Here is a 21628-nt window from a genome sequence, read left to right as displayed (position 1 = left end):
TGTGCCCATATGCATGCATCCATAATAAAGACAGCTGTGGCGTAGTCAGAAATATAACATTACCTCCAAATGCTGGCCTCATTGAGAAGTCATGGTCGTCTATTCTTAACAGTTGCTCTGACTTAGTCACTGGTGTTTTTGTCCTATCTGGACTTCTTCTGAAGATTGGGCTGTCAAATTTGAAAATGTAATGGATTTTTATCAGTAATCAGATCGAGTTTCAAAACTTGAGTAGATCATTTGAATGTCAATGAGAGAATATCTGACCTGCCAGTTTTGTGAGTCGCTCCTTCTCTTTTTGGTGTCTCTCTTCTTACTCTGTAGGGAAGGAATCAGATTATTTTTGTCCACCTGAGAACCAAAGCATTGCACCAGTTGCCAATACACTTAAAACTTCCCTCTAGACGTATTGTTTTTGTTATGTTCAATTGAGACAACTTGTGGCTTCAGACTTCATTTGACCATGGTCTATAGAGGCATGTACAGTATGTGAACATAAATCGAATCTTCATTCAATATTTGTATCTGACAGTTTTATGTTGACAGAAACTGTAAATATAATGCTGGAGTACTGTTTTCACTGTGTTACCACTACCAACATTATGTTGGTCCTTGGACCGTACCCACTGGATTTCATCGTCTCAGGTGCATATGCGTATGATATTATATGTCTAATGGCAGCCAATGATGCAGCTTTAGGCTTATAGTCAAAGGCTACATAACAAACCTGTTGCACACTTTAGCTTCTCATCCTACTCCATTTGAATCTATATCAGAGAACATTTTAGGCAGATTACGTTTTTTTCAGGGGGGTATTTTAGGCCGATTAGTATTTTTTTTTTTTTATCTTCATGTGTTGGTCATACATATACGGCAGATGTTCTCATAGAAACCTGACATCCCACTGTAATTTGTGGTGACCATGATGGGTTTTGGAAAAGTCCTCAGAAATGGCCATTATCATGAGCCATCCTCCATACTTCCAGAGGCAGTCTTGTTTCTGTCCGAGAGGTGACGCCATGCGGTAAGCTTGTCTTTTGTTAGCTAGTGATAAGTAGGTCACTATAGATGAATTTGAAAACCCAAAATGGATTAATGTTGGCACAAAAGAGTGGGAGCATGCAGTGACTCGTGGTCACTGTGGCACAAAGTGACATTTGATATTATCTACCGTGACAATGGCGGGGCGGCGGGCCAGAGTGTGCTTGATGGCTGCTGCGTCTCGCTCTGTCCGCACCAACAGCTGGTTGCTAATCTGCTTGGCAGAAAGGTCTTTTCAATCCTTTTTTCCTGGCCCAGAGAACAGACTGTCTGTCTGCCTGAATCCCTGTGTTTCATTCACAGTCAATGCCACTGCAAAACGCTGCAGGTCACGGTCACTGAAAATTGCCTTCATCGTGACCTGTAATGGTATTTGACGCTCGCAATGTTTTGCTCTGAGCGTTGGCATTCAGGCGGATAGATTGGGCTGCACAGGTTTCCAAGTCGGAAAAAAAGGCCTTTTTTGGATAAGCTTCGTTGTTTATGCCTTTGCTGCCAGAATCCCAGCTGAATGCAAAATATTTTACCATCCCTTACCCATTCTTTTGCGTTAACAACTGGAAAACCCTTCATTCTGCCTGCTTGGACAGGCCTAGTGGACATGTGGTTGAGAAGGTTTGCTTGTGTCTGGTTTTGGTTGTCTGTTCAGAAGTCAGTCACATTCCCCATCACATGGGCCATATGCCGTATCATCACTACTTTTTAGCAGGATTATGTGAGAAGAGCCATTAGGGCATATTAAGACACTATGCTCAGCTTTGGAACCGGGGTCAGTAGTAGCTTGTAGCCTAATTTGAGTGTATGGTACTCTATTATAGAGTTATCATACCCTATTATTATATGAATTACTTTATTTTACTATTTTATTATATTAATGACTTTTGGCCTGAAATGATGAATGTTGATACTATTAAAAAAGGCATTTTAGAACAGTTATGAGTGAAATGGTTATGTGCATGGAAGTAGTTCATGCGATTATCATGTGACTTTGACTGACATTTTGACATAAACACTCCCTGTAAAACAAAGCATAGTTTTAAAGCCTGTTAAAATAACTCTGCAGCCATTTTCATAGGAGGTAGCATCTGTGTATTCTCATATGGATTTGCACCCAGTTCACCCAGATCAAGGCAACATCTGTCTGCTGCCCTGGAAATAAAGTAGGTCTCTATTTGTATGCACAAACAGATTTCCTTTCCATATTACAGGTCTGTGTTATGCCCCCAGAGAATTCAAGGTAATCGGACAAGGTCCACCTCATAACCTCTGTGCACAGCTGATGAGCTCTGCACTGCTAACCACAGTACAACAAGTGAAATGCATAATGCCAACTTAGTTTTAATATTCGGACACGACATCCATTGACCATGCTAACTGGAACAATGATCTGGAAGTCCGCTTTATTTCTTTGGGCTACAAGTTTCTGGAAAAAAATCACTGTTTTTAAGGACCATATCAAATGAAAATTGGTCGCAACAGAAACGGGTCAGCACAGTGTGATTCTCCTCACAAGAAACTTCCGTCATGGTCTGTCCATGCATGGTGCCAAGCCAACAAGATGCCCACTCTACCTGCTTTGTCTGTAGTTCTCCAGCCTGTGGCTCCTTTGACGTGCAGTGACTCCCAGCAGACAGGCACAGAACAACACAAGGACAGCCTCCATCTGCATGATGCCCCTACCCCACACGGAGTGCCAAAAAAGACACCAAAACAAAAAAGCACACGCTCAAACACACAAGACAAAACGGGGGGAAAAATCACTCTGCAACTCCTTAGAGTCCAAATCCACGCGGCGCACCGGCTAAAACAGCTCCCAGGTCCAGGGACATTCTCTTCAGCTGCACAGCGCATCAGCCAGCCTGAGCGGCATCTCTCTCTCGCTCCGTCTCTCTCTCTCTCTCTCTATCTCTCTCTGTGTCTCTCTCTCGCTCTCTCTCTGACTCAGTGCTCTGTAAACATCCCTCAGTGGTTAATCTCCACAGTGGGGGGAGAGAAAAAAAAGCAATTTTGACTAAACCCACAAATCCCCCGGCGTCAGATGGCACAGATTTGATCCCTCCAGTGGAGAATGTGCAACGTTCCACGGCAGTGACGGCGACAGCGGCGGCGGCGACAGCATCACCGCCCCGCAACCAATCCCCGTAATGACACAGCTGGGATGCTTTCAGCCCCTGGAGGTCAGGGCCTGGAGATTCCGTGGAGACGGTCATATTGTCGTGACTGGAGGCCACGCAGCCTGGTCCCCATGGCAGTGGCGCTCATCTGGAGATGTTTCTGAGAAAATTACGCCCCTGGAAGACATCCCCCCACCTCCTTTTTTCTTGGCCATCTGTATCCTTGAATTGGGCAAGGATAGTTTTATTTACCAAGCAATGTGTCAAAGAGATGAGAGGTTGATATTACAAGGTTATTCAATTATTTATCTTTTGTTTTGGTGAACTTTTTGTCTTTTGTTTTGGTGAACTTTTTTGAAGACCAGAAAGGCTAGGTAAAATTATTAAAAACGTTTTCCGTTGTCCCCATTGTTTTTCCAGGCTAAACAGTTGGATTATGAGCTCATGAAATTGGGTTAGTTCAATGTGAGTCCATTTTAAAATTGGTGTAAGTAACGCACGGCATTGTTGATGTTTGATATTTTCAGCATATTTTGGATTTCCGCCACTGATGACCTATTTTTAGTGACGGGATAGTGGTAGTCATGGATACAGGATACATGATCAGGGGTCATGTGTCATCACACAGAGGTACATGGGAATGCATCCTCGGAATATTAATGTGGATGTCCTGAATAAAAGAGCTTAATTAAGACCATTGCCAAGGTTCTCTCTCAGAACAGGTGATGTGCCTATTCTATTCTATTATTCATATCAGTTTTTAGATCATGTACATTTAATGGAGCATTAGAGGGTTTAGAATTGTTTTCTTGCCAGTCCGGTGTCCAGAAAGAATGTATTCTTTGGACTAATTTGAAACGTACTGGTCACGTTTCAATAATAGTCTATGTGCAAATGGAAATATAATGTAAAATCAGTTGGACAATTTACCAAACAGTAATGATAAGCAAAGTTAACAGTAATGATTGAACAAAACCTCATCATTAAAATGTAGCCTAAAACATCTGTAACCTGTAACATTTGTAGCCTGGGTACAAAACAAAGGCTAGGCCTACATGACATCAAATGTAGGCAATAGGCTACAAGTTATCGTTTTATTATCTCCTTTATTCATTGCAGGAAAGTACAGAGCCCTTTAAGGATCAAGGTGGCTTTCCCTCGCGAGGGAACGCAAAACTATTGTGAAGGAATGCAAAAATGTTGCGAGGGAAAGCAAAAGATCTGCTCCTCAGTAAAATCCTCTGTTGCTTACTTGAAATCAAATGTGTCCAATGTGTCTTTGTAGCTTGCAGTGCGCATAAGCCGGTTAACTTTCTCATCCTCCAGACAACTTTGCAGCGCCGCCTTAACTTGATGCTGCACTGCTTGCACGCTTGACATTGGCAAAACAGAAGCAGTGTAGCCCTGTTGGGGTAGTCTACAGCTCGCCCTCATAAAAGTTTACTTTGCATGCAGTCGGAAACTGGTGGAGCGGCGTCATCACTGGGACTTCATCTCATCGCTCAGCATCAATGAGAGGTGATGTCACACCCACACCTTGACCATCAATAAGAGGTGATGTCACACCCACACCTTGACCATCAATGAGAGGTGATGTCACACCCACACCTTGACCATCAATGAGAGGTGATGTCACACCCACACCTTGACCATCTATGAGAGGTGATGTCACACCCACACCTTGACCATCAATGAGAGGTGATGTCACACCCACACCTTGACCATCAATGAGAGGTGATGTCACACCCACACCTTGACCATCAATAAGAGGTGATGTCACACCCACACCTTGACCATCAATGAGAGGTGATGTCACACCCACACCTTGACCATCAATGACAGGTGCGGCTGCTGATTCAAGTCAAACCCAAAAAAGTAGGCTGTTAATAGGTCGAAACACAAGGTACATCATGTAGCATTATTAGCAGACATTTTGACTGGCAGGTTTTTAATTTAACATACATATATATAGATATATACTGTATGTGCATCCAGAGATTGTATATTTGAAGCTTGAGAAGCAGGTCAAACAACACACAATTCCTTTCATTTCAAGTTTCAAGCTTCTTTCACACTTTGTTTAATATCCTCACAGTGGTCCAGTGAATTTAACTACATTTAAAGGTGGTTGTGAGATTACATGGAGAATGTGTCATGAAAAATAGAATGGTTGATCAACATTCATTGGTACGTAACAGAACATTTATTAGTACTAGCACAACATGCCATCTAGGGAGAGTTCTACAGATCGTTACATTTCATTACATTTACACTACTTTGGTTTCCAAAGGCACTACGCTGTAGAACCCTTTTTCATAATAAGCTATCTGATGTTTTGTCAGTGTCTGCCATCTGCTGGGGATTTGAAAGGATGCCTCAGCCCAAAGTGGCCAATGGGAATCTTGGACCTTATGGAGAACAGTGTGTTAGCGCTTTAGTCATGTCAGTGACCCTATACAGACTCTAGCCTAGGATCTTTGCATTCATAAATATTCAAGAACATCAACACAGAGACCAACTGTTGAATTGAACTGCAGACTTTTCTGGTTGATTTTACAGGAAATTATTGTTTATGCAAAAGCTCTACCAGAAAGACTTGTAACCTCCATCACCCATTAATTCCTTACTACTAACCATGATGGGATGAGCCAAGTCAGCGAAAGACTTTCTTCTACTTTCTGTATGCTGACTCTAACTTCAAAAAACCCAGGGGTAGGCTCCTCGCCCCTGCCTTTTCCCGTCGGCAGGATCAGAAATCTCCTTGCTGTTTACCGAATTCTGGATGGGGGCTTACGCCAAAGACTGTTACACTGCTCTATAGACTGTTATTCTTAACCCTGTTACATATCAGGATTAAATCGTCATTTCAGTTCTTGCCTAACGAGTCTTTCTGGTAAAAGTATGTTATATTGAATGAATACAGCACAACGTGGGGTATCAGACAGCCTAAGTAGTTTAACACTCTTTTCAGTTGATCTTGAACTTTCCAATGATTGATGTACTAGTCCAGCCACTGCATCAATGTCTAGTTGGCCTCTCACACCTGCAATGAAGAATTGTGGATCAGACCGTTAGAAAAAGGAATTGATTGATACATAAATGTTTATCATAGGTGAAAAGAACAAACAGCACAGAGAAGTCCAAATAGACCCAATCATAAATGGTTGGTTGGTGCAGTGGTGTAGTGGTCCCTGGAGAAGTGGGTACTCTTATTTTTTTTAAGCAGTCCATACAGCACAGGGTAATCGGCCTGTTTTGAGAAGTGGGTATACTCAATGCTGACTGAAAAATAAGTGGGTATACTTCGTATACCTGCGTACACCCTGGACTACACCACTGGGTTGGTGCCATACAAATCACCTTAGGCAGTACATTTATTAAAGGTTGATCAGGACTGACGTTCTACACGTCCTGCAGCTCTCATCTGCTCTGCTAAGGTAACCTTATGTTAAGAGCTACAGGTCATTTACTGAGAGGATGTGCATAAGAGTACCATGGAGCTTTTCTGGAGTAGTTCAGTTCATGGTGGCAGGACAGCAGTTTTCATCACAAACTCAGGAATCAGTCCTCAACATTAAATTAACATTACAACATCAAATACTGTATTTCAGTATTTCATTTTAAACTCTCATACTCACGAATGCCTGCAGCCACCATAGTTCTTTGATCTTTAACACACTTTGATGTACCTGTTAGTGGCACTCCCCTAGTCACCTCTTAGGTCCAAAGATTTATATATCATAAATAAGTTATTTCGCATACCTGCTACAGTTTTATCAGGTTTGTGGTTGCCTGTCCGAGGGAATACAGAAAAGTAAAAGTAAAAATAACAGAATTCCTCACGATTGCATTTGTAAGAGAGAGCAGATTACCATGCTAGAAATCAAACATAGAGGAGTTGTTGAAGAGACATTCCAGATAAATCCATTATCCATGCTAGGCCTCATGTCAGTTTCATACTCTTAGCATCTATGGGGCGAACTGATAAAAAAAATATATATATAGCTGAATATTTCAAGTGAAATGTACACTGTAATTCCCTTGGGATAAAAAAACATTAGCTAAATGATTACATTAACAAATGTATGAGGAACTGCAAATGAATAAATTAATGACTAATGAAGAAATGTAAACACAGTAATCATACTAAGTGTTTTACAAATGCATAGGTTTTTTTTTGTCGAAATATTTATTTTTTGAAATAGTTTTGTGTATAGATGAATTCAAACAGATGAACAAGCAAAGCACTGTATAAGATTGGTGTAGGTTCGAATTCCACAATTTCTTTGGATGTAATGTATGGGTGGATGGATGCAAATATCTCCTTTTGCTTATTTCAGAAGCACCATAGGCCTTCGCCCCCCTCTTCCTGTAGTTGTGCTCCGGTCACATGTCCCAATTCTTCTGAAAGTGGTCTGAGCTTGAAGGTAAAGATAGCCACCTTCCAATGAAATTTGATATCCTTATAACATGGCAGGGAATTGGAATACACTGCAGAGCCCTCAAGGCATCCACCCATCCCATGCTAGTTTACATTTCACCACAAGGTGGCGTGGATGCCTAGCTTACAAGCACCACTGTATCATCATGTTGCTTCTTGGCAGTTGCGGTGGATATCCTTCAGCTTTTGTATCAATGATATCCGTGCATATAAAAAAAAATATGATAAAACATCTCATAAATGTATAATGGTAGAAAGAGTTAGTGAAACAAATTATTCTGTGTTTAAGAAGTATCTGACACTTCCATTTGTTCTTGTTGTCCATTTGCTCTTCCCATAAACCGGTTTGGTTTGATAAAGTGAGATCAATTCCAAATTGAGTCCTGATTGACCTGTAGATAGCTTCATCCCTTCAGCTGACTGCTGAAGTTGTCCACTGCCTTCCGTGCGCATGCTTCTTAAGCAGACCAGTCAATTACACGTCTGCGGTCCGCTGTTAATTACCCGCCAGCCGAGGAGGGTCTTCCAGAGATTTGGAAAATCAATCTTTTTCATTGGACTAGGTGATGCAACCTTGCGACCCCCTTCGCATCGTGCTAACTTACATTTAGCCCCTCGCTGCTGTATCGACCCATAGTGAGCCTCGTGCTTCATTCCAAAATATTCACTCTATTGTTGGGTCTAGTGAGCTGTATGCACAGCAATAGGGTTCAGACGAGTTCAAGGAAAAAACATTCTGTGAGGATTTAAAATGTTAAGGCCTTAAAAATAAACATTGGTGCCATTTTAGCAATGTTAAAGAAAGGAGGCGGTTGGGAGGTAACACAGCCTGGGGGTGTTGGCTCTGCCTCTCTCTCTTCTCCATGGGAATTAGTGACACTGCAGCATTGGAATTTAGTAAATTATGAAAATATACTTTTCGGTAAGAGAGGTTGATGTAAGGACAAGCTTGTTGAAAGTTCTTGAGTGTGTTGCATAATTTTTATAGTCACTCTGACAGCAGAGACAACCACATCAGCTGGAAGGGCAGAGTTGTGATTGATCTGGTTAGTAGTTTAGACACCAAACCATAAACATCACTTTTCTTAACAATTTGAACATTAATCATTCACACACATTGAGATTGGTTGTTTTGACATGTTTTTTGAACATGATACTGTTTCCTCACAAACTTTTACATCAATATTTGCTGTACCTACCTGACTAAATATGTTTCAATACTTCTGTAACTTTCCATAGCATTTTTCATATTTTGTCATTGTTATATGTCATTTAATCATGATATCCTAATATTTAATGATTTTTCTCAGCAAAAAGATCATATCTAATGCTAGACTGAGGGATTCCCCATCCCCTTAGTGTCATCCATAGGGGGGCACTCTAAATCTAATGATAACAGCTCTGAGATTCTACCTCAGGCTTCAGCCATTTACCTGCTGCTTGTTGAACATATGATCATTGATCTTTGGTGGCTCGCTCATGACCAGGGACCCCAGTGGCATATTAGTATATAAATCAAAAAGAACTGACCATTGCAGCATATATACTGTATATACTGTATATTATATGACATGCCAACATAAATTGTAGCTCTGCTTGGTGCAGATTCAGTGAGTTGATAAGAGTAAACAGCAAAGACACATTATCAGATAATAGAGTCTCTAACTTTTTGTTTAACTGAATCTCCCACTGATGCTGTTTGCCTCATGCTGTGCAGCCAGACAGTAATTGGACTAGGGCAATAATCTAACATTCATGGTTATGAACTCTAACAGTGTGTGGCATTGATGTAATTGACCAGAAACAGTGTTTGGGATTTGTTAAGATCCCATCATAGTAAAAAAAAAAAAAACAAAGGTTGTGAGGTTTATCACATAAATAGTCTCTGGGTGTTTGATGGGGAGATGTTTTCAGAGCTATGCCAGATGACAGTCATTAATAAGCCAGGCTGTGTAGCAGCTCACTCCTTCACGCCCTCACCCCCACCTCCCACCCCCCCACCCCCTTGTGCTCCAACTCCACCATAGGGACTCGGCTTGAGTTGGCAATTAATGTGAGATTTAAACAGGGCTGATGTCCATGGACGTGAGCCAACTGTGGTGCCGTTAATCAAACATCATTGGACAAATGTTTCCTTTAATCTAGCAAGGTTCTGAGGATAGTTTTGACCTGATTTAATTGATGCCTGGGTAATCGTTCTCAGGCCCTCTGATTCTTGTGCTGTTTATGATTTCAGTGTTGCTCTGCACATAAAGAGGCTCTTCTGAGATTTCTATCACCAACAAACAGTTTTTCATACCCTTTGGTTTAGCCTGGCAACCTGTGTTGCTAATAGGTGCGTATGCTAATCAGTTAGTAGGAGTATTTCAAATTTTAATATAAGTACATATTTTTTAAATCATCTGTTGAGGAATTGTCAGCCAGCCAGACACCTGAACATGTGACCCAATTAGGACCAGTTACATTCTTTCATTTACGGATGAAATGCAAGAGTAAACCAGAAGTATTTAAAATACAAAATGACTGTAGATCAATAATGTTGCATGCTGCAATTAATGTGTTTTTTTTTTCATTCTAAACTAATTAACTTGACCTTTTCTTTAATGAGGCCCCTTACTAATTTTACGAGGCCATAAAAGTTTACAATCTGAACATGGATAGTGCAAAGAAAGCATGCTTGTATAAGGCGTGTTCTTTGACCCCCCCTGTGGCATTCTGTATGTATACGAGGTGCATTCATGTAACATCTCACTATAGTTCATTGGTTTCTTGGTTACTTATGTTTTTGCTCTAATTTATAATAATTCTGTATCATTTCACATTCAATACTTCACAAGTAAAATAAGCCTTAATATTTATTTCCTTTCACAATTAATAAGCTAGACTTTGTATGGTATCCTGCGACTTATTAGTGTACTACCTGCTTTACGCTGGTCTGCTTGGTTCTACGTACAGTTGATACACGAGTGTAAAGAATTGATAAAGCTAAGAGCCTGTTTGATTTTTGTCTTCTTTTATATCTTGCTTTGGTACATACATATCATAAGAGACTTAACATGTTACAACATATAAAATCACTCATAAAGGCACTCAACCATAGATCAATAATACAATCTCGGAATCACATTTCAAGACAGATGGAGAGAGAGACAGGTTTTCCAATTTTACTCATGTGCACTGTCAGGTACGCATCTTGTACAGCGTTTTTTTTCCTCCATCATGGTATTGCAGAAGACTGCTTAGCGCTCACTCTTGCTCTCAGAGTTAGCCAGAGCTCAGTCGACTGTGTGAATTATTCACGGACCAGTAGCCCCTCTCTCCTCTCCGACATTGAGAAAGTGAAAGAGAGACAGAAAGAGAGACAGAGATTGCTTGGCCAGAGACAAGCACCAGAGCCTCCCTTCATTGAAACCTCACCTCTACCAAACTTATCCCTTCAGAAGCAATTGAAAGGATAAACTCCGACTAGCAACGATTGCAGCAATAATGACAAGCACCGACAAAAATGAATCACTTGAAATCACTTTTCATCCCATGATTCTGTTTCTCTATTTTTTGCTGTTGTAGATGAGCTTGAGGTGCCTTTCATGATGATTTACACACATTCCGCCCAGCTCTGCATGCTCACATGCCCACTACAGCAAGTGAATCCAACCTTTGTCCGACCGTACGCAAATGACCTCCGAGCCAGCCTTCCAAGTTATGCACAGCCCTGCAAATGGCTCCAGATGCATTTCTCCAGAGTAATGCTCTCCAGAGATGCCATGCCTGACATTTCTCAAGTGTGAAGTTCACTGAGGTACATTGCCCTTTTATGTTCGTGTCAGGGCCATAAAATCAGAGACGTAACTGAATCAACCTGAAGGTTAGAGGACCGGATTCTGAAAGGCCATAATTGCAATTGTCAGCCAGAGGAAGCCTGGGATAAGGCCTTACTTTGGAAACAACAAAAGCAATGGAGCATTTACATTTAAAATCAATGGCCATTAATGCAGTCATGCTGCTGTGTAGTTCAGAAAACAACATGGTTGCTGAGGGCACAGCAAACCAGAACTAATGTTTGGAAACAGAGGTGTTGGTTTGGGCCAGCCATAGGAAAACAATTTATTTATTGCCATCTAAGGAAAGATTTAATTTATAGTGATACCGAAATTTAGTTGCAAAAATGTAATCACAAGTTCTAGGGTAGGCGACACACAGATATTGTAGCTGCTTGGCCCTTTTGTACCTCGCATGGCCCACCAACAAATTGTCTGGCACTAAACTGCAGCAGACTAACTACCTGATTCCATACCTCAACATGCTTCTGTTGTACCTGATGGCCCTCTAATAATCAAATAAACGCTGTGGGTGCCCATGACGTGTCACGATCAGTCCTACACACACGTTCGTGTTGGCATTAAGCTGTCTTTCCACATGGAAACAGAGAAATCAAATCATTTTGAAGATCAGGATGTAATGTGATAGGCGCACAACTAAAAAAAACGTTCATTTCATTTTTGTAATGGACTGTAATGCAAATTATGAGACTTTCCAGCCTATGGGTGTGGATAGTTGTTACCAGCCATGGCCCCATTTGGCCTTTCACCCCTTTCACCTCATTACTCTAGAGTCTGTTGTTCAGGGTAGGAACATCCCTCTCCTGCCAACCTCAGTCTGACCCCTGGCTGCAGCTACATGCCAGGAGAGCTTAATCATAGACTGACTTTGAAGTTTCTGCCTTAATAAAGCCATCACGTTCCAACTGTACAAATTCTTGTTTTGGTTCCCTTAAGGTTTCCTTCAGATAAAAAGCAGAATTTCAGGTATTTTTTCCAAAACAGTTCCCAACAGCTGCCTTATTTTATGTCCACGGTCCCAATTAAAGGGAGGGAACATCTGTTTGTCCACGTTTGTTTTCAGTACCTGAGGAAAAATCATCCATGAAATAGTATTGCCTTTGATAAATATGTCCTGAGGGCTTCTATTCATTACTACGCTTACACAGATTTTTTTCTTCGTGTTTTTCTCTGCGTCTCTTGAAGTGAATGTTTGTTTACGCACACGCAAACACACCCTCACAAACATGCGATTACCTACCACACACGCAAACTTATAACCCTCAATAATTTGTCTAATTTGTTGCCTGGGTGTCTTGTTTCCTGGCCAGCACCCGCTCATTAGAGGTCTCACTCCCATAGCAGTGCCTCTGTCAGAAGCACTAGCTTAGCTTGAGCTGATATTTCTGGAATTATTAATCATTCATTAATTCAGTCATTAATTCTCTGTGGAAATGAAAGATGGAGATGAAGACAAATGGGTTAGGAACAACGGTTCACAAATGTTTGAGGATCTAAAACGCATTTTTGAGTTGATCAGAGCAGTTTCTCGACATCTGGATGTTATAGAATCACAATGTCTGCATGCCAAACACGTGCCTCTTTCAGCATGCAGCATGAAGACAACCTTGACCATTGACTTGATTGTGCAAACATAGTCTACAAAATTGAGTTCTCAATTCAGTTTTGACAAGGACCAAGTGTTTGATTATGTAGCCATCATTTAGTGATTGTCATGGTCAAAAGAAGGCGCTGACAGGATAATTGGTTCCCATGGGGGAAAAAACAAAGCAGTTGCCTTCACTGTCACTGAAACTCTCTGTACAACTCTTTTTTTTTCTGTGACAGAAAACAGCACAATGGAAGCTTTACAGCTCTTCTAAATAATTTCAAAGTTTGAAAACAAGTATTAGTTCTGCATGAGTTTATAATGGGTGTGTTTATACTGTTGCAGCTATACCTGAAAACAGAACATTGCTTCAAGAGAATCGTGAAATCTTTAAATACAGCTGAAAGTAGTCAGACTGTGTCCCAGGGAGACTCCCACTTCACAAAGGGTACAGCCTTATAATTTGTCAGGACCTCTGCAGCTTTCCATATTAGCTGCGTTGATGGATCATTGCTTTAAATGTCACCACAATTTAGCAGGCATGTCATTGGCATGTCATTACATGAGCTAATTGGCTCTCGGTAAATGAAGTAATTACCAGCATCCTTCATTCACATCCATGTCTGATATCATATGTGAGATACACTGTAACACTGTGACATTTAAGTCAGAGTGGCTCACCTGGGATGGAAGGGCTGGTGACATTGGAGCAATGCAATTACCTTGTGCGTCAGCCAGCATCAAGCCAGTCCCTTCAAGTTGCTGGGCTAATTGAGAGGTATGGACTGTTACAAAGGCATTTCACAAGATGGTTTTTCAGGCAGTATACGTAAAATCTTGGACACCATCTTGTGGCTTGATGAGTTCCACTGAAGGTGGCCATGGTGAATGACATGTAGTGAACAAGAGCAATCCGAGATTTCTGACCTCCAGCAAGGAGGTACACAAATCCGGATCCAGAATCCGGATCCAGATCCGGATCATCCTGAAATTTTAATGGGGATGTCCCAGGACCAAGATGCACCTCTTGTGAAAATGTCAGGAAGATCCGCCCAGTAGTTTCTGAGAAATCTTGTCCACAGACAGACAAACGGACAAATAAATAAATAAATTAACGGACCCGATCGCATAACCTCCTTGCTGGAGGTAATAAGGATAAGAATGCATGGAGCATGAGGCAGAGGTCTAGAAGAACACTGAAGTTGTAGTAAAAGCAATTTCATCATGAGGAAGAATGTTTTTTATGAGCGAGTCAAGGATTAGATTCCCTGATGTAGATGTTGGCCCCAGCAATGCTGAGGAAAAGGCTGGAAAAGAACAGAGGTAATGTTGTATTGAACAGCAGAGAGAAACCCCAGTAGAATGAACACACGGCATAGAGGTTGAGAGAGTTTCATTTAGCATGGTTTGCATGAAGGCGAGGCATGTGGGGAATTAGATAACACAGCTAGAAAGCAGTGGTAGTTCAGTGAAACAGAGGCATGATCTTAGAGTAGTGGAGAAGCTATCTATAAATCAAGACTGTATGGTCCTGTTCTTTACTGCATGGCCCCATAGCGTGAATCTTTGAGACAACAAGTGACAATGAATTAACTGGGCCATTCATTGACCTTTTGCCAAGGTAATTAAAGTATTTTAATGACCAGTTTTTATGCCGTGTTTCATTTATGCTACATCACAACAGAACTATTTCTCCTTGCTGAAGGTCACCGAAACCTTTTGTTATGTTCAGCCAGGGACAGATCTGACTTGGCCTTTTGCACAGCAGGGCGGACTAGCACATGCATTTTTAAAAAGAATAATTAATAGTACACAGGTAAACCGGCTCCTAGTCCACTGGCTGGTTTGACTTGTGATTTATTTAAGTTAACTTTTACACTGAATGTTTCGCAGAAACAAATAATGAAAATAAAAAATAGACTGGACAGTAATAATAGCCCTTCATGTAGTATTTATAATGTAGAAGTATCAACCATGTCTATTTCAGAGACTCTACATAGTATCATTGCATAATTCTGAAATAAGGGAAATTCAGCGGTAGAAAAATTTAACACAGAAATCATTGGTTTGAAGACATATGCTGACGATTGTAATTTGAAGGGTACGTAAATTAAATGAGATGTTCAATATCTTTGGCTGGCAATTAGATAGCTTGACACAGAGACCCAGATTTATGAAATTTGCCAAATTGTTCCAGTGCCCAAGGAAAGCCATCAGGCAGCGCTATAAACACAGATGTCAATGGCTTAATTACTTACTAATGTGCAGCTGTCAACATGGCTGCCAATGATACTATTGAGCAGGCTTTAAAAAGTTAGCACTTCTGCATTGCTCAACTCCACAAACCTTTTAGAAGACTGGACAGCAAGATGTGATATAATATCCCATGCATCAAATGCTCACCACCTAATAGAAATCCACTAGTTACTGATGGGTGTCTAATGTCATGACAATTCCCGCAGATATGTGTGTTAATGCACTACCTCAAGTTTCAGATAAATTCCAAGTTTCACATAAATTCCTAAGTGGGCACTAATCTTTAACACTTAACAGGTTCAGGACCATTTTGGCCTCCATGATGACAGAGGCCATGTCTGAAAACGCAGGCATGATTTATGTTCGCTTAGTGTCAGTGGTTCTGTGTGGATTTCCCAAGTGGATATTAGCTATTTCCACTACCTCCAATATTACACACGCAGTATACCAGAAGCCAGCTATGACAAATGCCACTAGTACCAGGGTTTGGGTTATGATCCTACTGTCTTTGGAGCCCCCTTTAGACCTGGCCATGTTTAAAATCCCTGGAGGCTTAGAGAATCTTGATATGTTATATATTGACTTTTCTTGACATATTGACATGTCCAGTATCGCATTGTAGTGAGCTTGGTTTTGACATTAAGGTGAGCGCTTCCCATAACTTTGTCCTCTGCTGGACTAGGTTCTTCTCCGCCTCAGCTCCCTCTCCCTGTGCCAGACAGAGGTTCACCTCCAGTGGGCAGAAGCCTCCACTTCCCATTTCTTCCCAAACTCCTTAGAGTCACACTCCGTCAAGTTGGTCTCTTCCCATTTCTTCCCAAATTCCTTAGAGTCACACTCTGTCAAGTTGGTCTCTGAAGCTTTAATATATTGCCTGTAGTCATCAGTGACACCTGTATTCTATTATGGAAGAGAAGTTTTTTGTATTTGTTTAGTAGACCCACCTCTTAGGGTTATTAAGTCACCCCTACAGAAGTAGTTCATATTCACACACTGCTGTTTATGTGAAGTTATTGTTTTTTTGTTTTCTCTGCTATTCCTGCAGCTAAATTTCATACTGAACAAAAAGAGACACAGGGTTGGCTTATTGTGTTTGTTTGTTCTAGCAGTACTTTTGCAAAAACCCCATTGCTGATGTATGGTAAGGACCGAAGGAGTTATATTCATATCTGAATTATTCAGGAGTGTGGAAATCAAACGGGGGAAGTCCAGGATAGCTGCTTATTTTGCTTACCTCTCCCTGTCACATCTATGAAGAAGAGCACCCAGCCAACACACACGCGCACACACACACACACACACACATGCGTGCACACACACACACACACACACACACACACACACACACACACACACACAATTTAAATACTCACCCTAAAAATACTGTAACATCTGTCAATCCTATTTTCTCTCTCTCTCTCTGTTGCTCTCTCTCTCTCTCTCTCTCTCTCTCTCTCTAACTCGCTGTCTCTCTCTCTCATTGTGTGTGTGTGTGTGTGTGTGTGTGTGTGTGTGTGTGTGTGTGTGTGTGTGTGTGTGTTTGTGTTTGTGTTTGTGCATACTACTCCACATACCTCTGCCTGACCCTCATCATGAAGTTGTGTTAAATCGCGGTTCAGCTGGGATCCCTCTTGCCTCTGATCCTGAAACAGATGATGTCCACAGTGATTGCCCATCTTTTCCTGGCATCCTTTTGCACCCAACCTCCACTCTCCCAATGGCACTGAACTTGACCTGCACTGAGCATGGCCAGAGCGTTAATGCTTCCTAACACAGATCCATCAACATTTTCCCTGGTAAATGTAATCAGGGAATGTAGGTCTGAGATATGATAGCACAGTCAATCAGGAGTTACATGCTTCTGAGTTTTAAAGGTTTATGAAAGCTATGGATTTCTTTTTTGGCATTAATTATTTAATCCCTCTCACAGCCACAGGGCAGAGCTCTTCTCAGGCAATAACACGAGCTTGTTTACACACTCTAGCTCTGGAGTCATTTAAGACTCAACTTTAATTTCTTTGTCATTATTCTGCTCCTGGAGGTTTGAAATAAATGGATGAACCGAGGAGGCAGCCTCTAATTGAAATGGTGTAATATGGCCTCCCCCATGAGGATGCGCCTCCACTCCTGCCTACCAGGGCAAAGCTGTGTGATGATCACAAGTTTGCCTGCGAAGTATACTCAACAGCTTTCAGCGTCTCATCTTTGAAACAACTTTCAGGGAGCACGCTCACAAGTCCCCACGGTAGATATCGCAAAGGAGTTGTGCTGTTGGCCAAAAAACATTGAGGGAAAATTAGATAAAATCTTGAATCTTTATTTGGAGGGGAAAAAATTAATTCACAAGGCGGTAATGGTAATGTCCTAATTTTAAATGAACATTTTGGTTTGAGGCTTACATTAAAAGCTTGCCACTAGAGGGCGATATGCTGTGCTTTGATGCAGTGTCCCCTTGGCATTAATTAGTCATAGTGAGTAATGACTGCAATGCATAAAATATATCCTGGGTATTATTGTGATAGCAGTCTGTTCCCTTAAATAGTCTGGCCGTGGAAAACACCCCCAGTATCTTTTTCAGGAGCACACAGGGAATATTTAGACGAAGTCCATGAAAAAGATGAAAGAATTCCTGGAAATTTCATAAAGGGTTTTAGCTGCTTAATTGGGTCTTGTTATCAGTGGACCACTTGGATGTAGGCTTCATCTGACATGTGGGTATACTTGTAAGGACTGGCCTCTTAATGGCAATCCATTCTCCATTCTCTGGTCCTTCCGAAAACTTCAAAGCTTTTTTTCAGTCGTATCTGTTGCCACAGGTATGTCTATTCAAGTTATCCACAGTCTCTTTCGTTTCGCACACATTTCACTAAAGTCAGCGTTGCTCTAGATCGGGGCGCACCATCTGCCTTGGTGTCAAAATAAATGCAAAGGGGTATTTAACAGCTCCGTGCTCGGGATTTAATGACATCTGGAAAAGTGGTGAACACAACAGAAAGGAGATGCCAGTAATTTGCCAGACATTCATGCTTTGCAACAGTAGCTCGTATATATTTACCGCTGGAAAAAAAAACAGAGAAGGAAGCTTATTAAATTGATTTATTACCCTGTCTGTCTCTTTTTATTCTTGATTTGTGTATTGACTGTAATAGTTGCAATCTAGTAATTTTCATCTCAACCCCCCCCCCCCCACACACACACCTTTTTATTGCTTTCCCTTCTTTTTGTCATTCAGCATATTACTGGGCCAGTGAGGGATGCTAAGTGTGTCTGGGGTTTGGGGAGCGAGGGGGGTGGAGGAGGGATGGCAGCCTTGGGAGCAGGCATCAGATGAACCAAACACAGACATTAACAGTCGTATTGCGTGATACGTATGCTGGCACCGGAGACTTCTCCATGCGGGCAGGCGTCCTGCTTTAAGTGTTTCTGTGGGACGTGTTTATGTATGTGACGACCTCTGCGTAACTTCACGCAAAGTCTTTCAGATGGCTTGAAGGAGCAGGGAGCTCCATTTCTCTATGCCTCCACAGGAACAAGCAACACTGTCTGCAAAGCCCCCATCTCATCTCATCTCATCTCACCTCATCTCGTCTCATCTTGTCTCATCCCAGCTGAAGCAGCAGATGTGTCCTTATGCATGTGATCCCTGTGCTGCTCTGCAAGGTGCTTTGGAGGTCTACATCGAAGTGACTGGTGCTGAGTAGGCTGAACTTTGCTGACAAAGGGCGATGTGGTTTACAGGATTCAGCCTTTGTGAGTCCTCACATCAGTCAGCTGTGCTTACCCCCACCCACCCCACTAAGACCGGGATTTCTCATTGAGTCTCACAAGATGTGTTATACATAGGAGCCGGAAGTGGTTCAGAAATAGCATGTCCCTCAAATGTCTCAAAGCACCTCTCAATGTCTGAAATGTTCTGACTATGGCCATTATTTTTCCTAGGACATTTTGTGGTGCGCGATTAGTTGGCTGTTGGCTGTCGTACCAAAGTCAGCCTGTGCAATAGGAGGCACTCAATCAATACATTCAGTGACTGTATACCATTGTGTGTCAATAGAAGTTAGCATAGAGGACTGGACTCTCTTAAAGGACTTGCTTATCCTGTACAATACAACATTAGACTATATTCATTAAACCATCTAACACTTGATTTAATTAAACTCTGTCTAGAATCCCCCATAAGGAGCAATACGGCCACTGAGCACTTTGAGAAAAAAAGTGCTTTTTTTGTGCTGTGCCACAGAAACTGCCCTGTACCCTAGGTCAGCGATCCTGCTCCTGAAAGTGCAGTCAGTAGCTTTCCGAGATGATTAATGGTCATTGATCCCAAGCCACGGGAAAAAACCACAACCCCGACAGACCTCAAGTGTGCCTCCTGTGCCCCCCCACAGGTGCTGGCTAGGGAATACAATCCCAAAAACACTCTGAGAAGTGCTGTACAAAATATTCTGGCTCAACTCCCTCAAGATTGGCCTGCTGTTTCAGTCTCTCTGTGCTAACCATGCCTGGCATTGCTAGTCAAACCCGGAGTGTATGCATTCCTAATGATTGCTTCTTTGCACTTCTTTGTTAAATATAAGTTTAATTTCCTCTGCATGGACAAATGAAGATCCTTCAAGTAATCCTCCAGCATCAGTTTTTGAGACAGCTTCCTACACTGATGTGACAGAGTATTTCCATTTAGGGTGTTACCTACAAATACTTGATTTGGTCACACTGTATTTGGATGCCCCCCTATAGACTATCTACAGATACTCAGATTATATGCAAACTATCTGTTGAAACTCTCAATTAGAAAGACTGAACATGAATTTCAACAAGCCGTCTGTAAAGTCTCTGTAGAAATGCTATCCAAATAAAGTGTTATCCTTGATTTTTGCAAAGTATATACATTTATTTTAGCTTTAATGGTTTAATTTGTGTACAGGAGCCTATGGTTTTGTTTATGTTGGTGTATCTTGATGCATGCTGAGTGTAACCACTGGTGTCAGCTATGTGTGCCGCGGCCGCTAATTCTAGCTGTCAATCAAAAGCCCAAAATCTACAGTCAGTATAACATTCTGTTTATGAGTCATCAAACAAAGCCTGGCATTTATAATCGACAGTCTTTCCCTAGTTTGTGTCCTTACTTACATGAAAGCATATTGCTCAGAGAAAAACAGAAGGCCAAAGGGTTCAATCATCATATTTATAAAATATTCTCATGCCAATGTTGCTGTAATACTTTTATTTCTTACTACAGATCCTGGCATAAATAAACAATATGTGTCCCAGTGATCTCTTTGATATTTTAATCAGGCTTTGAAATAGCTGCCATTTTTAAATAAATGTCCCACATTCCCCGAGGTACAGTTCATGTAGGGCCTTTCCCCTTTCGAAAGCAGTCATTTGGCTCTGTTAAATAACTTGATAAAAAGATAATTGACTGCTTGCTCCGCAAATCAATGCCTTGACAAATGAGCAGCTTAATGCGGGTTGATGGCGATTAATGTATTATGTCCTTACAAATCACAGATAATGGAGACATCCTAGTTTGTCATGGTGCGAGATCAATAGCAATGCAATGAGAATCAGCTGTAACTGGCGGGGTCCTATTCGGATGGGCTCGTACATCAAAACCAAAGGCAGAATTTAAAAATATGATTTCAAACTGGAGATGCATTTCTGCAAGAAAATGCGAAGTGTTATTGCTCAACAGTAACAGTGGGTCACTAACCCTTGCCCAGTATATGATAGATTATATAGCTCGTACGCTAATTATTATAATGATCAAATCTGGAACACATGAGCATACAGCGTACAGTAGGCTTTATGATTATAAAACAGTATTCAAAATGAGTTGACAGTCATTTATTTGTTTTGTACAACAAGCTACACAGCTTTAGATCAAGGCACATTTTTTATCATCTGTCCATTTATGAAGTTCAAGGTCTAAAGTTTTAAAAGACCTAAGTGTAAACTTCTACCCAGTAGAAATTTAAGGGGTCATGTACATCAGCGCTTAAGGTAAACTACATCAAGTAGTACATCTGGATGTACTTATGGTAGCCACGTATGAACATTTGAATCAAAAGTATCATAAGGTTTGCTGTCTGCTGTCTTTCCTTGTCAAGGCTAGTTTGGCTTTCATGCTTTTAATTGAGGATTATGCAACAACACATTTTTACAGAGGATGTCCCTATGATACCATTTTAGTCTCCCAATAATTTTGCATTTTGCACAAGTAACATGTTATCATTTCTCTTAATTGACAGCTGAGGTTTTTTTTTCCTCTCATGAACTCCAGGTTAAGAGCAATGGCGTTAATTTCAAGTTCAATATTTACCTCTGTACATTATGAATGAACCCATAG

The 21628-nt window shown here is 41.2% G+C and overlaps 1 protein-coding gene across 1 annotated transcript in view; it reads right to left on the bottom strand.

Annotated features, from left to right (window-relative positions):
* LOC308373957 (gamma-aminobutyric acid receptor subunit rho-1) overlaps window positions 1–2710 on the bottom strand; it is a gene marked incomplete at both ends in the record, with an annotated part of 9269 nt that extends 6559 nt beyond the window's left edge. The window contains 3 exons of the mRNA XM_080849637.1: window positions 64–170; window positions 268–318; window positions 2613–2710. Coding sequence (XP_080705763.1) covers window positions 64–170; window positions 268–318; window positions 2613–2710 — 256 coding nt within the window. The remainder of the gene's footprint in view (window positions 1–63; window positions 171–267; window positions 319–2612) is intronic.
* Between the last annotated feature and the right edge of the window lie 18918 nt (window positions 2711–21628).

This window comes from Sprattus sprattus (genome assembly GCF_963457725.1).
Source record: "Sprattus sprattus genome assembly, chromosome: 13".
In the NCBI taxonomy this organism is placed as follows: Eukaryota; Metazoa; Chordata; class Actinopteri; order Clupeiformes; family Clupeidae; genus Sprattus; species Sprattus sprattus.
Note: the sequence above shows the minus strand (reverse complement) of the source record. Positions and strands in the feature narration are given on the sequence as shown.